The sequence below is a fragment of the Papilio polytes genome, unplaced genomic scaffold (assembly GCF_000836215.1).
Source record: "Papilio polytes unplaced genomic scaffold, Ppol_1.0 DF824158.1, whole genome shotgun sequence".
Taxonomy (NCBI): Eukaryota; Metazoa; Arthropoda; class Insecta; order Lepidoptera; family Papilionidae; genus Papilio; species Papilio polytes.
The window spans coordinates 3,406,294-3,421,155 of NW_013525046.1; the positions used below are offsets into that span (position 1 = coordinate 3,406,294).

Genomic DNA, 14,862 nt, shown 5'->3' on the forward strand with positions numbered 1-14,862 from the left:
GAAAATTACCCGAAACAAACGAGGCTTGCGGACCGACAAAATTTTTAAATGCGATTTTCGCTATTAACAAGGCAAATACATCTTGCCGAAATTTTCTCTTGATATTAAAAACAGACGCTCCAATTTTATTATAATACATGTATAGATAAATAGAAGATTGCTTATTTTCTTGAATACCTTTGGCACTTCGACATATTCTGCGATCTGGCATTCCTCTTCCTCGATGAGGTAGAGGATGTCCTCCGTGATCTCGTGGTTCCTCTGCTTCTGGTGCTCCACGAAGGTCATGATGGCGCTGCCCAGTGCTGGGTTCAGCTGCGACAGAAGGTATCTGAAAATGTTCATTAAAGTAACGGTAATTTTAAAGTGATTTTCGTATCAGCAACGTAAAAAAATATCGACAAATATGGAATTTTTCTATCACTCTATACTATTATAATATAGCGTAAACACACACTTCATTGTTGCCTAAGATGTCAGCAATCACAGCATATTTTCGAATAACTTTTTTCTTAATAAAAAAAACCCTACACTTACTTGAGGCTATATATTTTCACGCCGTTACACTTAGGGGTAAATATTTTGGATAATAACCCTAATGAGGGAAAGAGACCATAAGTTGCTACCAATATCAAGCAAGGTTGTCATGGTTTGACATCATGTCATGTAATTTTGACATTTGCTATTGATAATTTGACAAATGTGAACAATAAAATGAAATTTTTATTATTTTATGCAGTTGAAGTCGCATGGGAACAGCTAGTATTAGGTATAGACAATACAATTTTACTACATGAATAGATATTACACTCATGTTAAGGAACATTTTATGCCACTTTAAGTTTGTTTTATATTTATTATTTTCACCTATTCCTGTATGTATGAATGTATGTATATTGTATATATACATCTAATTATGTTAATATGTAGGCAGCTGATGTAGTATGATGTGCACATACTTATTACCCGCTATAAAACTAATCTTATCGCATGATTAGCAGTAAGAGAACTCTTTTAGAGTTAACCTCACCAGTACTAACTTTCAATATGTATTTACTTACTATTGTTTTCTTTGTATACTAAGTGTAAATAAATAAGATATTGAGATAGATAGTCTTTGAATGATGAAAGTGGTTGCCATGGTCATTGTTTACTAAGAATACTGATAAAAGACAATTAAGAGGTCTAGATAAATCGTTTTAATCTACATATAAACTAATATAATAAAGCGTAAACACACACTACTTAGTTATGTAGGAGGTCAGCAATTACAGTATGTTTCTGAATAATTATTTTTTAATAAAAAAGCTCTACACTTACGACACGCTTTAGGCTATATATTTCCACGGCATTAAACTTAGGAAGTAAATAATTTGGCATAAACCGTCTTGCGGGAAAGAGATAAAAACTACAAGCTGACAACATCACGGAAGCAAGATTGCTGGTAGCGGTAATTGTTATCCAATGACCAAGGCCTTTATTGACAATTGTACATTTAAATTTTGACATTACGAATTGGAAATTTCACAAATAGAGGCAACGTGTCTTTTTCGATTAGGATTATCATTATCTGACATATTTTTTTATAACTCCCGTTACCCAACAACCCTCTCTATGGACTTGTTTGTACCCCAGAACTACCGCCAAGTATTACTTCGTAGGGGTGGTCTCAGCAATTGTGCTTTTCCTTCTCGCTCTCTTTGCTAAAGCTTTTTAGTTCATTGAGTTGGCTCTCCGCCGTATTTGTTCAGCACGCCGAACTTTCTATAGTATTATATTCGCTTACTTTGTCCAATGCTTCTTAATGATGGCCGATAACGGCCGAAAACAGTGTACAACGAAGTATGGCACAAAGTAGGCGAACACGCTATAATATACAGATGTATGTATATGGGTACACTAACTTCTGCAAGCCGAGTTTGACGACGTACGCCGCGAAGGTGACGTTGTTGACGAGCGCGGAGCGCAGGTCGGTGAGGTCGCCGGGCTTGAAGTCGGTGCACTGCTCGTAGATGTGCGAGGTGATGAGGAAGTCCAGCAGCGCGTCGCCGAGGAACTCCAGCCGCTCGTAGGAGCGCGTGAGCCGGTTGCGGATGTACGAGGGGTGCGTCAGCGCCTACGCAACAACACTCCACTGGCAAGGTACTCTCTATTGTGCAGTCTGGTCAGCGGCCACTAAAACTGGCCGTTTTAACCTTTTGTATACATTGATAACGCGGGACAAGTGACGAATTGGACTATCTTACTTATATTTTATTAATATTATGATTGCAAAAGATGGATGGATGCAAGTTTACTCAACGGATCTCATTGAAGTTCATAAATGTAATACAGTTTGCAAAAACACACAGGTTAATAATTATGTTTTTGTTTTATTTCGTGGATATGGAGTAGCGGGTGACAGATAGTCTTACTAACATTATAAATGCGAAAGTTTATCCTATCCTACCGTATCCTAAACGGCTGGACGGATCTGGATGAAATTTGGGATAGATGTAAAGGATAATCTAGAAGAACACAAGGGCTATTTGCTTTTTTTATTGCGCGCGGACGGAGTCGCGGGCGAATGCGAGTAATATTATAAATATTACAGTTTGGATGGATGGATAAATGTTTGTTACCACGTAACTTCAGACACCCTCATGCTAATAAATTTTTAAGCTAGTTTTTTTATAAAACTTACCTCTAGTAAAAGCGTAGGATCGTTAAATTTGTAGTTTAATATCTGCTCAACTTCTTGTCGACTGTAATTCAATAGGAAGTCGATCTCGGTGAGCGGCACGGGGTTCGTAGACAGCACTGTCCGCACCGGCCGTGTCAGAAGCGACGCCAAATCGTCCTGAAATAGGCAGATTATTTTATGTAAAATTTATCTGCAAGGAATTATTAAAAAATGTTATAAATATAGCCATGAGAGTCAGTGTAAACATAGCTTTTTATTATCGAAAGAATCTATTAAATCTCCCAAGTTATTTCGAGTTATTTTAATACATACAAAAATATAAACCTTTCCTCTTTGTAATATATAACGAATAAATTAATATCTTTAGAAAGCAACATTCACAACTTCGTTGGGGCCACATTTATTACCAGAATTAACCGCGCGAACGAGGTCGCGAGCAAAAGCTAGTCGATAATACAACACTTTTATTCATCTACGATCGAATTTAATTTTGCTACAAAAAAAATTAAATATTTTTTATTACCGTTGAACGGAAATTATTCAATTGTTATACAACTAAATTTGACAAATGAGTAAAAAAAGAAATATCTTTTTATTTTGTTTATAGGATTACCAAAGCATATTGTTTATTTGTAAAGGTCGAAGTGGATGTAGCTAGGTACGCTACGAGGCCATGAAATGTACTTAGACTGATTTAATTTAAAATACGGCGTTTCCGACGGCAACTAAATTAAAGCGATGACGTTGGACATGACTTGCCTATTCTACAATGAATAGAAAACCACATAATAATCATTATTAAGAATTTCATAACATACATATAGATTATAGGCTAATTTCATAATTACACATCAAAAATCTTTAAATATGAAAGTCACATTATTTTTATCTATTTCAGTGATACATACTCGTAGATATGAATAAATACTAATCTGTTATCTTGTGGCTGAATATTTTAAATCTTACTTAATTTATACTGTTACAGTACCATCCATCCATCCATCCAATATAAAAATACGCAAGGTCTTAAAAGACAGATGTAATTAAATAAAACAATATACAACTTACCTTCTCAGGTATAATTTTCATCCACTCCAACACTTTGATAGCTCCCAAAACGCCTCCGTGCACGAGATACGTGCCCACTAACGCTTCCACACAATCTGCCACACTCTGAAAATAACACTTACATATTTAAAATCGTATTTTAATACAAAACATGGAAGTGATCCTCTAACATTGAATACATCGTACATTAGATTCACGCGTTGACTAATCAATATCGGTTTGGAAAAACCCTTGGTTAGATGCACAAAGAGTTGCACGATGAAAGTACTTTCGAAATCCAACCATACAGATTTCACAGTTGAAATGGAAGTATGTTTATGATTGGCTTAAATGAATACTGGCTGATTAAATGACATTCCGAATTTTGAAGAGTTACACTTCTTATGAGATCATTCAAAACGTTGGATGGGAAACCAGGTCTAAAACACCTTGTATGTATCTTAGTAGTGCAATAAATATATATAGACTATAAAAATATTTATCGGATGACTAACTGTTTATCGGATGTCTTGATAGTATACCTTGTCGTGGGTGACTTGAACGGAGACATAGCACTGCATGGAGTTCTGCGCGCCCCACTGGGGCTCTTGCTCGGCCACGCCGTCACACTCCGTGTATCGTTTCTCCATCTGTGCGATGCTCTCACTGGACAGCTTGCCACTTAACGCGTCTTCCAGTGGAAACTGCATGCCTAGAAGGAAGGACGGTCTAATCTGGAAATAAATACCAAAGTTGTTCGAGATTTCAGACCTATTATGACTTTAGTTTTATGATACTCCGATTAAGTGTAAATTACGTAATCAAATAAAACGAAGCCTTGAAATTGATACCACGTGTAGAAATGCGCCCGTGTTTTTTTTTTATTTGATCTGTAAATACAATCAAGTAGCAACACATTGCGTGAAGGAACATTTTTGGTGTTACAAACACAAAGCTAAACATAATTTCAAATACATATTGGGCTATCAAATATTATCAGAAAATATAATAAAAGACAGATAATGAGTAATACTTTGTTACCAGCTCGTGTAAACATATCAAACTTATGATCGGTGAAAACCCCAATTTGGGGCGGTCAAAGTACGAAGTCCAAATATAAATGAAATTTAATAAACGTCTACATTAATAAATTTCAATGTATATTGAAGAAGCGAGCCTACAATTTCCTCAAAGGCCGGCAACGCATCTGTAGTTCCTCTGGTGTTGCGGATGTCCATGGGCGTCGTTGACCACCTTTGTGTTGGCGCCGCTCGTTTGCCCCCTTCTCATATAAAAAAAATGTATCGTCCCTTATGCGTCACGAAAAAAGTTCAACATGTTTGTCGCCAAGTCTAAAACTAACAAAACTACAGTTATCTGACTACTACGCAACAACATGTTAAAATAACCTTTTATGGACAGTACAAACGGTTGTCCTCAAATTAATTTAAAACAAAACAAAGATTCACTAAAATTAAAAAAAAAAAACAGTTAAAACCTGTGCTAACTTAGCTAGCTTACTTTTTGCTAGCTGATTCTGTTTGATTTAAATTTCAGACTTTGGCCTTACAACATATGCCGGTATGTGATGAAAAGGATTTTTTTTATCGTCAAAATACAATTTTATCAAGATAATGCTTATTCGTGTTTCAACGTGTTAGACCTAATCGACGAATAAGCATTACGTTTAAATGAAATAGTGTATAAATAAAAGTATGATAATCATCTTTTAACAACGTGTAGCATGATTCTTACATTAGATAAGAGAATCAAATGATACGATGTTTCTTCATTAAATGATTGGGTAACAAATTAGCAAGCAATCAAAACGGTACATTGGACTACAGATAGGTTTTACCATTACTGGCGCCTTCGGCGAGATTCGGTGCCCCTTGACTGTAATACTAACTGTTATGAAAAAAGGCGAAAAGGGACGGCAGGCGCCCTTGATGTCCTCCGATGGCCTAAGTAATAGCAATACCTCGCCCTAACGCTACTATTGATTAGACCTCCGTAACATGTAAAAGAGATATATCATTTTACAATTATAATGTTATAAACCATCAAAACGAACACCTGGACGACCGCTATTAATATTATGTAAAATATTTAGGTATCGGCTATAGTAGCTGTTGACACTTATTTACATTGTGAATACATTTAGCATGGATTTCTATGCCCGAAAGTCTACAAAACTATTTTTTATTTTTGGAAGAAAATTAGATATTTAACAATTTGTTTTTCTCTTTTGTACACTTTAACAACACGTATATATTTTTGAAATAGGTATCGGTTAAATGCTGACATTTTATTTCGCCTCATTAACGTGAATAAAATAAAATAAAAACAAGGTAATGAATAAAATAAAATAAAAAATTGAATAAGCAAGTTCCTATATTTGCATATTTCTTACACAATTTTTTTAATTAAAAATTTACCGTTTTTTTTCACTACCAATTGATTAAATTAGTTTTTAGCTCAAGGCTAGCAACGATGCATGGGCAGGGTCAAGGTCGTATTACACATTTGCTGTAGATAGGCTGCTCTGGTGTCAATACCTCATATACATCGAAATTCATAATTCCGGCACGCGACGCCGAAGTGAGCGGTCGCGACGTTTCAACATTCTCGTTTTTTAAATTGCCTCAGTTTGTGTTTTTCTCTAGGAGTGATCAACCGGCTAACAAAAGGTACGGTGTGTTTTTATGTCAATCTTTTATTTTTTTCCGATTAACACGTGTCATATTTAATGTTTACTTCACAATTTTTTTAATCGTAATTATTTACTTTTATCAATTCAAAAGTTACATAAGTGATAGCTTACTATTAAATATAAATCAGAAGGTATAGGTGTATCTTTCAAATGGCAAGTATCTTTGTTTTTGTGCAAACAACCCTGCGACCTACTTAAAAAAAATGATAACAATGTCTCGTAAATTACTGGTTTAGTTTGTCTTAGTTTGTACTAAAAGACATACAAATAAGGCGCAGGTAATATTCATCTAATTCGTAGATCGGATTTTTTAATCAAATTACAGGATAAAACAATTTGGTAAATACTTCGTATACCTAGTTTTATGTTTACAGTCCTTAGATACTATATGTTACGATAAAATTATATACAGAACATTTAAAGAAATAAATTAGGGAGACTTTATTGTCCTACCTACCTGCAATCTATATCGAAACTAAATAATATTCTGTCTTTAATAATCATACAAATATTATTACTAATAATACAAGTCTTTCGTCTGTATAAACTAAATTTTTGTAACTAAAATAAAATAAATAACTTAAAAACTACTAGGCCGATCTTACAAATTCTTTCTAAATTAATACATTACATTATCATTAAATAACAGTCTATATGTTTCTTTAATTTCACGGGGACGAAGTCACGAGCAACCGCTAGCAATATATACGCGAGATTGATACGCTTGTATTCGTAAAAAATATACTCCTCTACACGTGCTGTCGGGGCTGCCGTTATATTAAGGCATGGTTGAGCAATCGCCCAGGGCGCTAGAAAAGGGCGTCATCTGCCTGCGAGAAATACACAATCTCACATACAACTTATAGAAAGTGATAAAAAGGGGGCGTCGTATAAATCTCGCCCAGGGCGCTACCAGTGCTAAAACCGTTGCCACGTGTTATGAATAGTGCTAAACAAGCGGTATTTATTAACACAGTACAGTTAAATAATACCGCAAATGCAATCAATATGACTGGTGTAGTGTATGAATAAAATCGAAATGAATCTATTTTTTATTTTGTAAAATATTTTAAGAAACGGTTTTAAACACATTAATCATTTTCTGAATATAAATGATCTGTAATCCATAATTTCGTCCGCTTAGAATAGAAAAAAGTTAATGTTATTTTACTTTTTAATATGTTTGAAATTCATGAATTATAGATCATATTGCTTATAAGTCATCGATATATGATTACCTCGTACGGTACGATTGTCATTATTTAAATTTAGCTTGTTGTAATTAGATGTTTAAATAAAACGTAATAAAAGATTTACTTATTTAACATACTATATGTGAATGATACACAGTATACTATTTACCTTACTGATTAACTTTTGGACAAATAAACGCGTACAAATGTTTTTAAATCGTTCCTTTCTGAGATGTGCAGCTATGGCATAGTTATGTAATTAATAGTCTTGGGCTTAATCACATCTGCAAGTGCGCACCGTACTAATACAATTGGGAAAACGTACTAAACATGAATAAAAATATAACGAGTGTTATAGATTACTTCACATCAAATTTTAAGCATGGTTAAACATATGTTATTAGCGAAAATAAATTTAAGTTATAAATGATTTCATCCACTTTTGATTCTCATTACCAAAGTTGGATGCGTTCATCTGGCAAATAAACAATCAAATCAAACAACGAAGAAGCGAACACGGATATCGTGTAGTACTGTACTAAAAGTGCCAAATGTTCGATTAACAGAAAACGTTCGGTAACGTTACTTTTAGTACAGTGCCAAGTAACATTACTTTTTAGTACATCGTACGTGTACAACCCAAGACTAGTAATTAATATTCGTCTGTGATTTTTTACGAATGTTGTTTAGGTTTATTTCTGTACAGACTAGACTACATGTTTTATTCATTTACTACTACTAGATACACGTGCCTTCGTAAAATGGGTAATGTACTACGAGTATACATACATCTTCATAACTTGTATTTATGTAATAACTTGTTAAAGATTTTCTTTGTATCAATGTTCGAAAGAACCTATAAAAGGCTTTTATTTTCTTTTCGATCGTATTTAAAAAATCAACATAAACGAGTTAATTAAATACAGACGTATAAAGTGAAAAGAACAATATCCGCTGATAAAAAAAATATTTATGGATCTCGGTAAAGAGTATATGATAAAATCTATATAAAGGAGGTCAATTTCAGTCCACTACATGTATCCACATAATTTTTTTTATACAATACAAGGTGGCAAACGAGCAAGCGGCCATCTCAATCCACCGAAAGGAAAGCGACCGCTGCCCATAAACATCCGCATTTGTAGATGCGTTGCATTCCCCTAATTAACGGAGAAGGAGACACATAAAGAGGACATTTCCCCTTGCTATGCGTCTCCTCCACCGTCTAATCCACTTTTCCAAATTACAAATACATGGATTTAAAAACCAGTCAAGTACATCGAACCGAAATAGCAGAGTTTAATGCATGGTTTACATTATGCCAGTAGAGTATATTTGCACTGGCATGGTATAATTGTTTTGGCCAATTTATACCAGCGCTAATTTCCAAATATACTGGCATAATGGAAACCATTCTTTACGTGTTAATTTCAAACCCGTCAATAATAATGTTGCTTTTTATTTACAGATGTTGAAGGTTTTAACAATCATCGTTGCTCTGATTGCAATTGCGAGTTATGGATTCATAAGTTATCTTCAGCAAACGCCTGAACTACCTAAAATTGATTACGATCGGTGGTGGGGCAATGGACCAAAAGTTGCCGAAGACACGGCGGTTCGGCCGTTCAAAATTGAATTTAACGATACGGTAATTATTGTAAATTATTTTGTGGCTTCCAATATTTATAAGAAAGAACCAAACACCTACTAAGCTAAGAGTTTACTCCTATAAAAGAACAAAGAAAAAATACAAAAGTATTAACTTTCGTTTAGAAGTTTATTTTCTGTGGCAAATAAATGAACAATTTTTAATAATTTCTATACTAAAAATTAGACAAATAATACAGACATCCTAGCTTTATAAGTAAATGTGAATTTTAATGTTACAGATGATAGCAGATTTGAAGTCTAGGTTAAAAAACAGGCGTCCGTTGACAAAACCTTTGGAAGGTATAAAGTCAGAATATGGAATAAACACGATATATTTAGAGAAGGTTTTAAACTATTGGGTTGAAAAATACGATTTTAAAGAGAGAGCCAACAACTTAAATCAGTTGCCGCGTTACAAGACACGCATTCAAGGATTAGATATACATTTTATAAGAATGAAACCTAAAGTGCAAGGAGTGAAGACGTTGCCCCTACTAATGTTACACGGATGGCCAAGTTCTTCTAAAGAGTTCCAGAAAGTTATACCTTTGTTAACTACCCCAAGAACTGGACACGACTTTGTGTTCGAAGTAATAGCTGCGGATTTGCCCGGCTATGGTTTCTCCGAGGTAAATTCAATAGTATAATTAGAATTGCTTTACTTCTAGATAATTATATCCAGTGTTATTTATAGACAAATCATTGTTACACAAAACCTGTGTACAAACGTATCTATTATCCTTATATTGTTGTCAGGTCAGAATGATGTTGTCAATTGAAGCCGGTTATAACTTGAAACAATGCATTGCACTTTAATTCATAGCAAGTGAATTATTCATTCATACGGAAAAAATAATAATAATTTGTTATACTTTTAATATACCCACTAACATATCTTTACGTCTGGTTAGATTTCGTATTTTTCACCGTCTAAATTAATATAAGGTAATTATGCATTTAAATATTGGTGGGATTGCCATAAAAATGATCATCTCGAAAATTTTGCGACGTTAGTACATTTGATTATTTATTGAATTGCATTAATATTTTAATCAAGTAAAAATATCATTTTCCGTGCTTTCAGAAATCAATTCAAAATCTATTTGGCTGCATCTAAATCGATAATTAATCAATACACCGTTACAATGACCATTAGCAAATCGTGATAGAAAATTGGAAAACTAAAATAACTATAGCTGTTTTATGGCAGTGTTGATGATAAGATATTCTAAGACATGCTAAACGTCTCACTTACCCTACTGTTAAATGTATTTTCATTACTACTGCCAATACAAAAATTTCCAGAGACTTACACCAACATGACTCTAACGGTATTGAATTCTATACCCGAAACGAATTAAAAGTATCGTCAGCGAACACTTTATAGACCAACATTATGTTTGCATTTGCACTTAAACACGTGTACTGTTTACATTCTATTGCAACAATCAAAATGTGTCGGAATAACATAAACATCATCAGGATCCGATGTCAATTACCAATAATTAATTTTTAAATAACCATTCGAAAGTCCATGTTAGTTCGTGGATACCATTGTCACCTACCTCAAATGAATTTGGAAGGATATTTTTTTTATTTCAATTACGCACTAAGATGGTGCAATTGTGTCCACAATATAATTTAATTCATATTATTTAAATTTTTACTATAGGGCACGAATAAGCCAGGTCTCTCTGCTCTCCACATCGGAGTCATAATGAGGAATCTCATGCGACGCCTCGGTTACAACCAGTTCTACATACAAGCCGGCGATTGGGGATCGAATGTTGCCACTCACATGGTCACTGTTTTCCCGGATGAGATATTAGGGTGAGTTCACACGAAATTATTAATACAGAATTCGTTATTAGACAGCGACACAACTTTACAAAAGTGTCCACCGTTGTGTAAAATCATTTTAACAGAAGTTATAATTAAGATAATTACTTATTACAGATTCCACACCAACATGCCAATGTCCGCAAGACCTTACAGTTATTTGAAACTATTCCTCGGATCTTTCGTGCCCACATTCGTAGTGGATCCGAAGCACGCGCACAGAATATACCCGCTGTCAAATTACATCTCGTACATATTAAGAGAAAGCGGATATTTTCACATACAAGCCACCAAGCCAGATACCATCGGTACGTATTGTTATTTCTCACGCGACGAAAATTTACAAAGTCCATGTATAACAATATAATCAGTATATATTCACTGTGTATCAGTGAAATTATGTCCCGCTTTGTTGACATGTAGTCACATGGATAAATAATTACATTTGTTTAAATTGGGGTTAGTCTCCTTTGTTGCGCGGTGTACCACATACTTTAGTAGGATACAAACGAAATATTTCTCATTAAAAATCAACACCCCAAATGTCCTTTAAACATAAAGCAAACAAGACTAAAAATTATTTGTTTCATTTATAGGCGTTGGCTTAACTGATTCCCCTGCGGGTATGGCAGCTTACGTGATGGAGAAGATCGGCGTGTGCACGAACAGGGACCAGACAAACACGGACCACGGTGGTCTCGCCGGCTTGGAACTGGAGGACGTACTCGATACGCTCACCATCATATGGAACAACAACTGCATTGTCACCTCCTCCAGACTGTACGCTGAGGGTTTTAGCAAGGAGACCAAGATTATTGATAAGTAAGTTGCTTGTACGCGTAACGATTTCAAAGAATTCTTTATAGATATATGAAGCCCGGAAACGACCGCAAAAGCAAACTGGTGCTTCGGTAACTGTTTGCTTCATTTCGTTGAAGCGTAACGCGTAAGATGTAAGAACTAAGCGAAACCGTATTGCAATTTTCGTTAGATAATAATTTATTGGATAGATGGATGGCGTTAGTGTATTGCTATAATAGACTGATAAAAGTTCAGAGCTAATTAGAAATAAGTCATACTTAAAGCTTACTTAATACTTAAATCCACCGTTGTAGTCGAAATGGTCTCAATTCTCATCTTTATACACACTGAAACTATAATCGATAAAGGAATAAACGGATGGATGGATGTTTGTTAAAGTTTGTAGCCTAAACGGCTGAAGGGATCTCGATCAAATTTGGTACAGATGTAGAAGACAGTCTGTAAGAACACTAAGCTTCTTATTTTTTTCTGTTTTTTTAATTCCACGAGGACGGAGTTACGGGCGCAAGTTAGTAATTTATAATTATAACTTCAATTATCTATTTTAACGTTTCAGCATTCCAACAAAAGTGCCCACCGCTGCCGTCAATTTCCGCTACGAAGTCGTGTACCATCCGGACTGGATGCTGAGAGACAAGTTCCACAATCTAGTTCATTCAACTATTCATGATTTCGGCGGACATTTTGCCGGCTTACAAACACCTAAAGAGCTTGCTGACGACATTTTCCTAGGAATGACTGCCATTTTAGAGTTCCACAAGAAAGAAACGTAAAAACTGTTTTGTAGGTTCTTTCATTTAGTTTGAAATGTATTTGTATCCAATGATCAAAAAATAAATGAGCTTATTAAATGATAATTTCATTAGTTCGTTGTGAGCATGTTATGATGTAATGCTAATTACGTTTATGAAATTACATAGATATGTAATGATTGTATAATATTCAAGCGACTGATGTACGAAACAACTAAGCTACGTTACTTACTAGTTATTTAAATGTACTATCAATTTTTCATTTTAAAGGTATGTAAATAATAAAGCAAAACCTATAAAACACTTAAAATATTATTTCACCCCTTCCCTTATTCCCTTTAAAGAATTTCTTAATACATTTAATTCAAAAGAAGCTATAAAGGGCTTACATTTTTTATTTCGTTACTTAAATATTTCTGTAATTCTATTTTTAATATATCACGTACTAATAAAGTACAATACGATTATAAAAAAGCTTTTATTATCACTAACGAATGAATTAGTAAATAACCGAATTTTTTATATATTCTACATGGACTCTTTACAAAAGAGAGACTTTTTTACAACCTCCGAGGCGTGGTTTTATTCATATTTTCCTATTTCATTTATCAAACAATAATAATCAGAAACTGAGGTTGGAAAGACACTTATGAAAAAAAACTTACCCCCTTTTCTTCCATAAATTCCTGGACTTCTTTAGGCGCAAGAAAACCTGGCACCACAAAATCGGTTCTTGGACTGAATCCTTCAATCTTCATACGTCCGCCCAAACGAATTTTTTCACCCGCATAGTAGAGATTTCTAAAGAAAAAGGCATACAAAAATGTTGTTATAAAAAGTTTTTTTTAATATTTGTACAACATACGTACAGTCGAGGAAATCCGCGGTGTCCCACTTACAGTAAAATTTACTTGTTCCTTACAATGATACAAAATACGTCTCTTCTCATAAATAACCATTTCTTTAAAGGTTCAAAAACTTTATGAAATAGCGTATATGCTATTTTTTTTTATTGCGCCGACAACGTGGCGGGTAAAAACTAGTAGTCATTTCTAATATTATAAATGCAAAAGTTTTGATTGATGGATGAATGTTTGTTAGAGTTTGTAGCTTAAACGGCTGAACGGATTTTGATGAAATTTGATATAAATGTAGAGGATAGTCTGGAAGAACACGTAGGCTACACACTTTTATGTTTTTAATTCCACGCAGACGAAGTCGCGGGCGAAAGCTAGTAATGTCATAAAACATACCTATTGCCAATAAGTCGGCCTTTTATGTTTGTCAGCTGTCCCTCGTTCAGAGTAGGGAACTTGTGAAACAGATACAAGCTGGCCGCAAACTTGAGGAAGGCATCCCCCAGCGTCTCCGCCCTCTCCAGGTTAAAGTTGTCATGAGACTTGATGGTGGTGAGCGCCGCCAGGATGTCTTTCTGCTCCGGCCCTCGGCCCACCGGCTCCCTCAGCAGTATGTCTATCTTGTCGTTGTATCTGCAGCACGGGAACGAGAAAAATGTGGCAATTAATATAAATAAACGCGTCGTTTAAATTTTAGGTCACACTACAAACGGTTTGTCTTTTAGAATAATTAACTACATTTAAGGAATAAATATAACCTCAAAACAATTATTAAATTTAAAGAGATAAAGTGCATTTTGGCATTTAAAACTGGCAGATATGATAATTTAATTGCACAAACAGATTACACATCAATATGACACTTAGGGCCTGTCCCACCAAATTGTAATTTGTCTGATACCAATCCAACATGTAAAATATGTCATGGAAATATCGGATTTTGTTACCTTGTCTCACATGTCATTTTTAAGCTATCTGACCCTCTATCAGCCAGTGGTGGGACAGGTCCTTAAAGTTATATTTTTACTCAAAATAAATCATACTTTCATACTATTAATGCTAATATTATAAATGCATAAGTTTAGATGGATAGATGTTTGTTAAATTTGTAGTCAAAACGACTGAACGGATTTCAATGAATTTTGGTATAGATGTAGAGGATAGTCTGGAAGAACACATAGGCTACTCACTTTTTTCGACGCGGAGGGAGTCGCGGTCGACAGCTAGTTAGTTTATAGTTGTTTTTAATATGTTTGTACAAACTGACATGATGGGCGGGGGCAGTATGGCGGCGGCGCTGGGTCTG

General features: G+C 34.6%; 2 protein-coding genes across 2 annotated transcripts in view; one reads left to right on the plus strand and one right to left on the minus strand.

Moving 5' to 3' along the window:
- The window catches only part of LOC106111530 (endoribonuclease Dicer), a 34,494-nt gene that overhangs the window by 2,128 nt on the left and 17,504 nt on the right, over positions 1-14,862 (minus strand). Inside the window, exons 26-33 of the mRNA XM_013293649.1 lie at positions 14,824-14,859; positions 13,953-14,189; positions 13,365-13,500; positions 4,273-4,464; positions 3,752-3,856; positions 2,684-2,839; positions 1,905-2,116; positions 178-331 (exon numbers count right to left, since the gene is read on the minus strand). Of these exons, the coding sequence (XP_013149103.1) occupies positions 178-331; positions 1,905-2,116; positions 2,684-2,839; positions 3,752-3,856; positions 4,273-4,464; positions 13,365-13,500; positions 13,953-14,189; positions 14,824-14,859 (1,228 nt within the window). The remainder of the gene's footprint in view (positions 1-177; positions 332-1,904; positions 2,117-2,683; positions 2,840-3,751; positions 3,857-4,272; positions 4,465-13,364; positions 13,501-13,952; positions 14,190-14,823; positions 14,860-14,862) is intronic.
- LOC106111588 (juvenile hormone epoxide hydrolase-like) lies at positions 6,132-13,002 on the plus strand. Its single transcript, XM_013293718.1, has 7 exons — positions 6,132-6,420; positions 9,105-9,284; positions 9,526-9,915; positions 10,959-11,116; positions 11,243-11,433; positions 11,722-11,947; positions 12,504-13,002. The coding sequence occupies exons 2-7, from the start codon at positions 9,105-9,107 to the stop codon at positions 12,718-12,720; spliced, it is 1,362 nt and encodes a 453-aa protein (XP_013149172.1). The 5' UTR covers positions 6,132-6,420; the 3' UTR covers positions 12,721-13,002.

Excerpts from the sequence above, each read along its gene's own strand:
- LOC106111588 (XM_013293718.1), top strand. The coding sequence starts at position 9,105 with ATGTTGAAGGTTTTAACAATCATCGTTGCTCTGATTGCAATTGCGAGT. Across the intron at positions 11,434-11,721 it reads CACCAAGCCAGATACCATCG|GCGTTGGCTTAACTGATTCC; the intron begins GTACGTATTGTT and ends TTTCATTTATAG. Across the intron at positions 11,948-12,503 it reads GAGACCAAGATTATTGATAA|CATTCCAACAAAAGTGCCCA; the intron begins GTAAGTTGCTTG and ends TTAACGTTTCAG.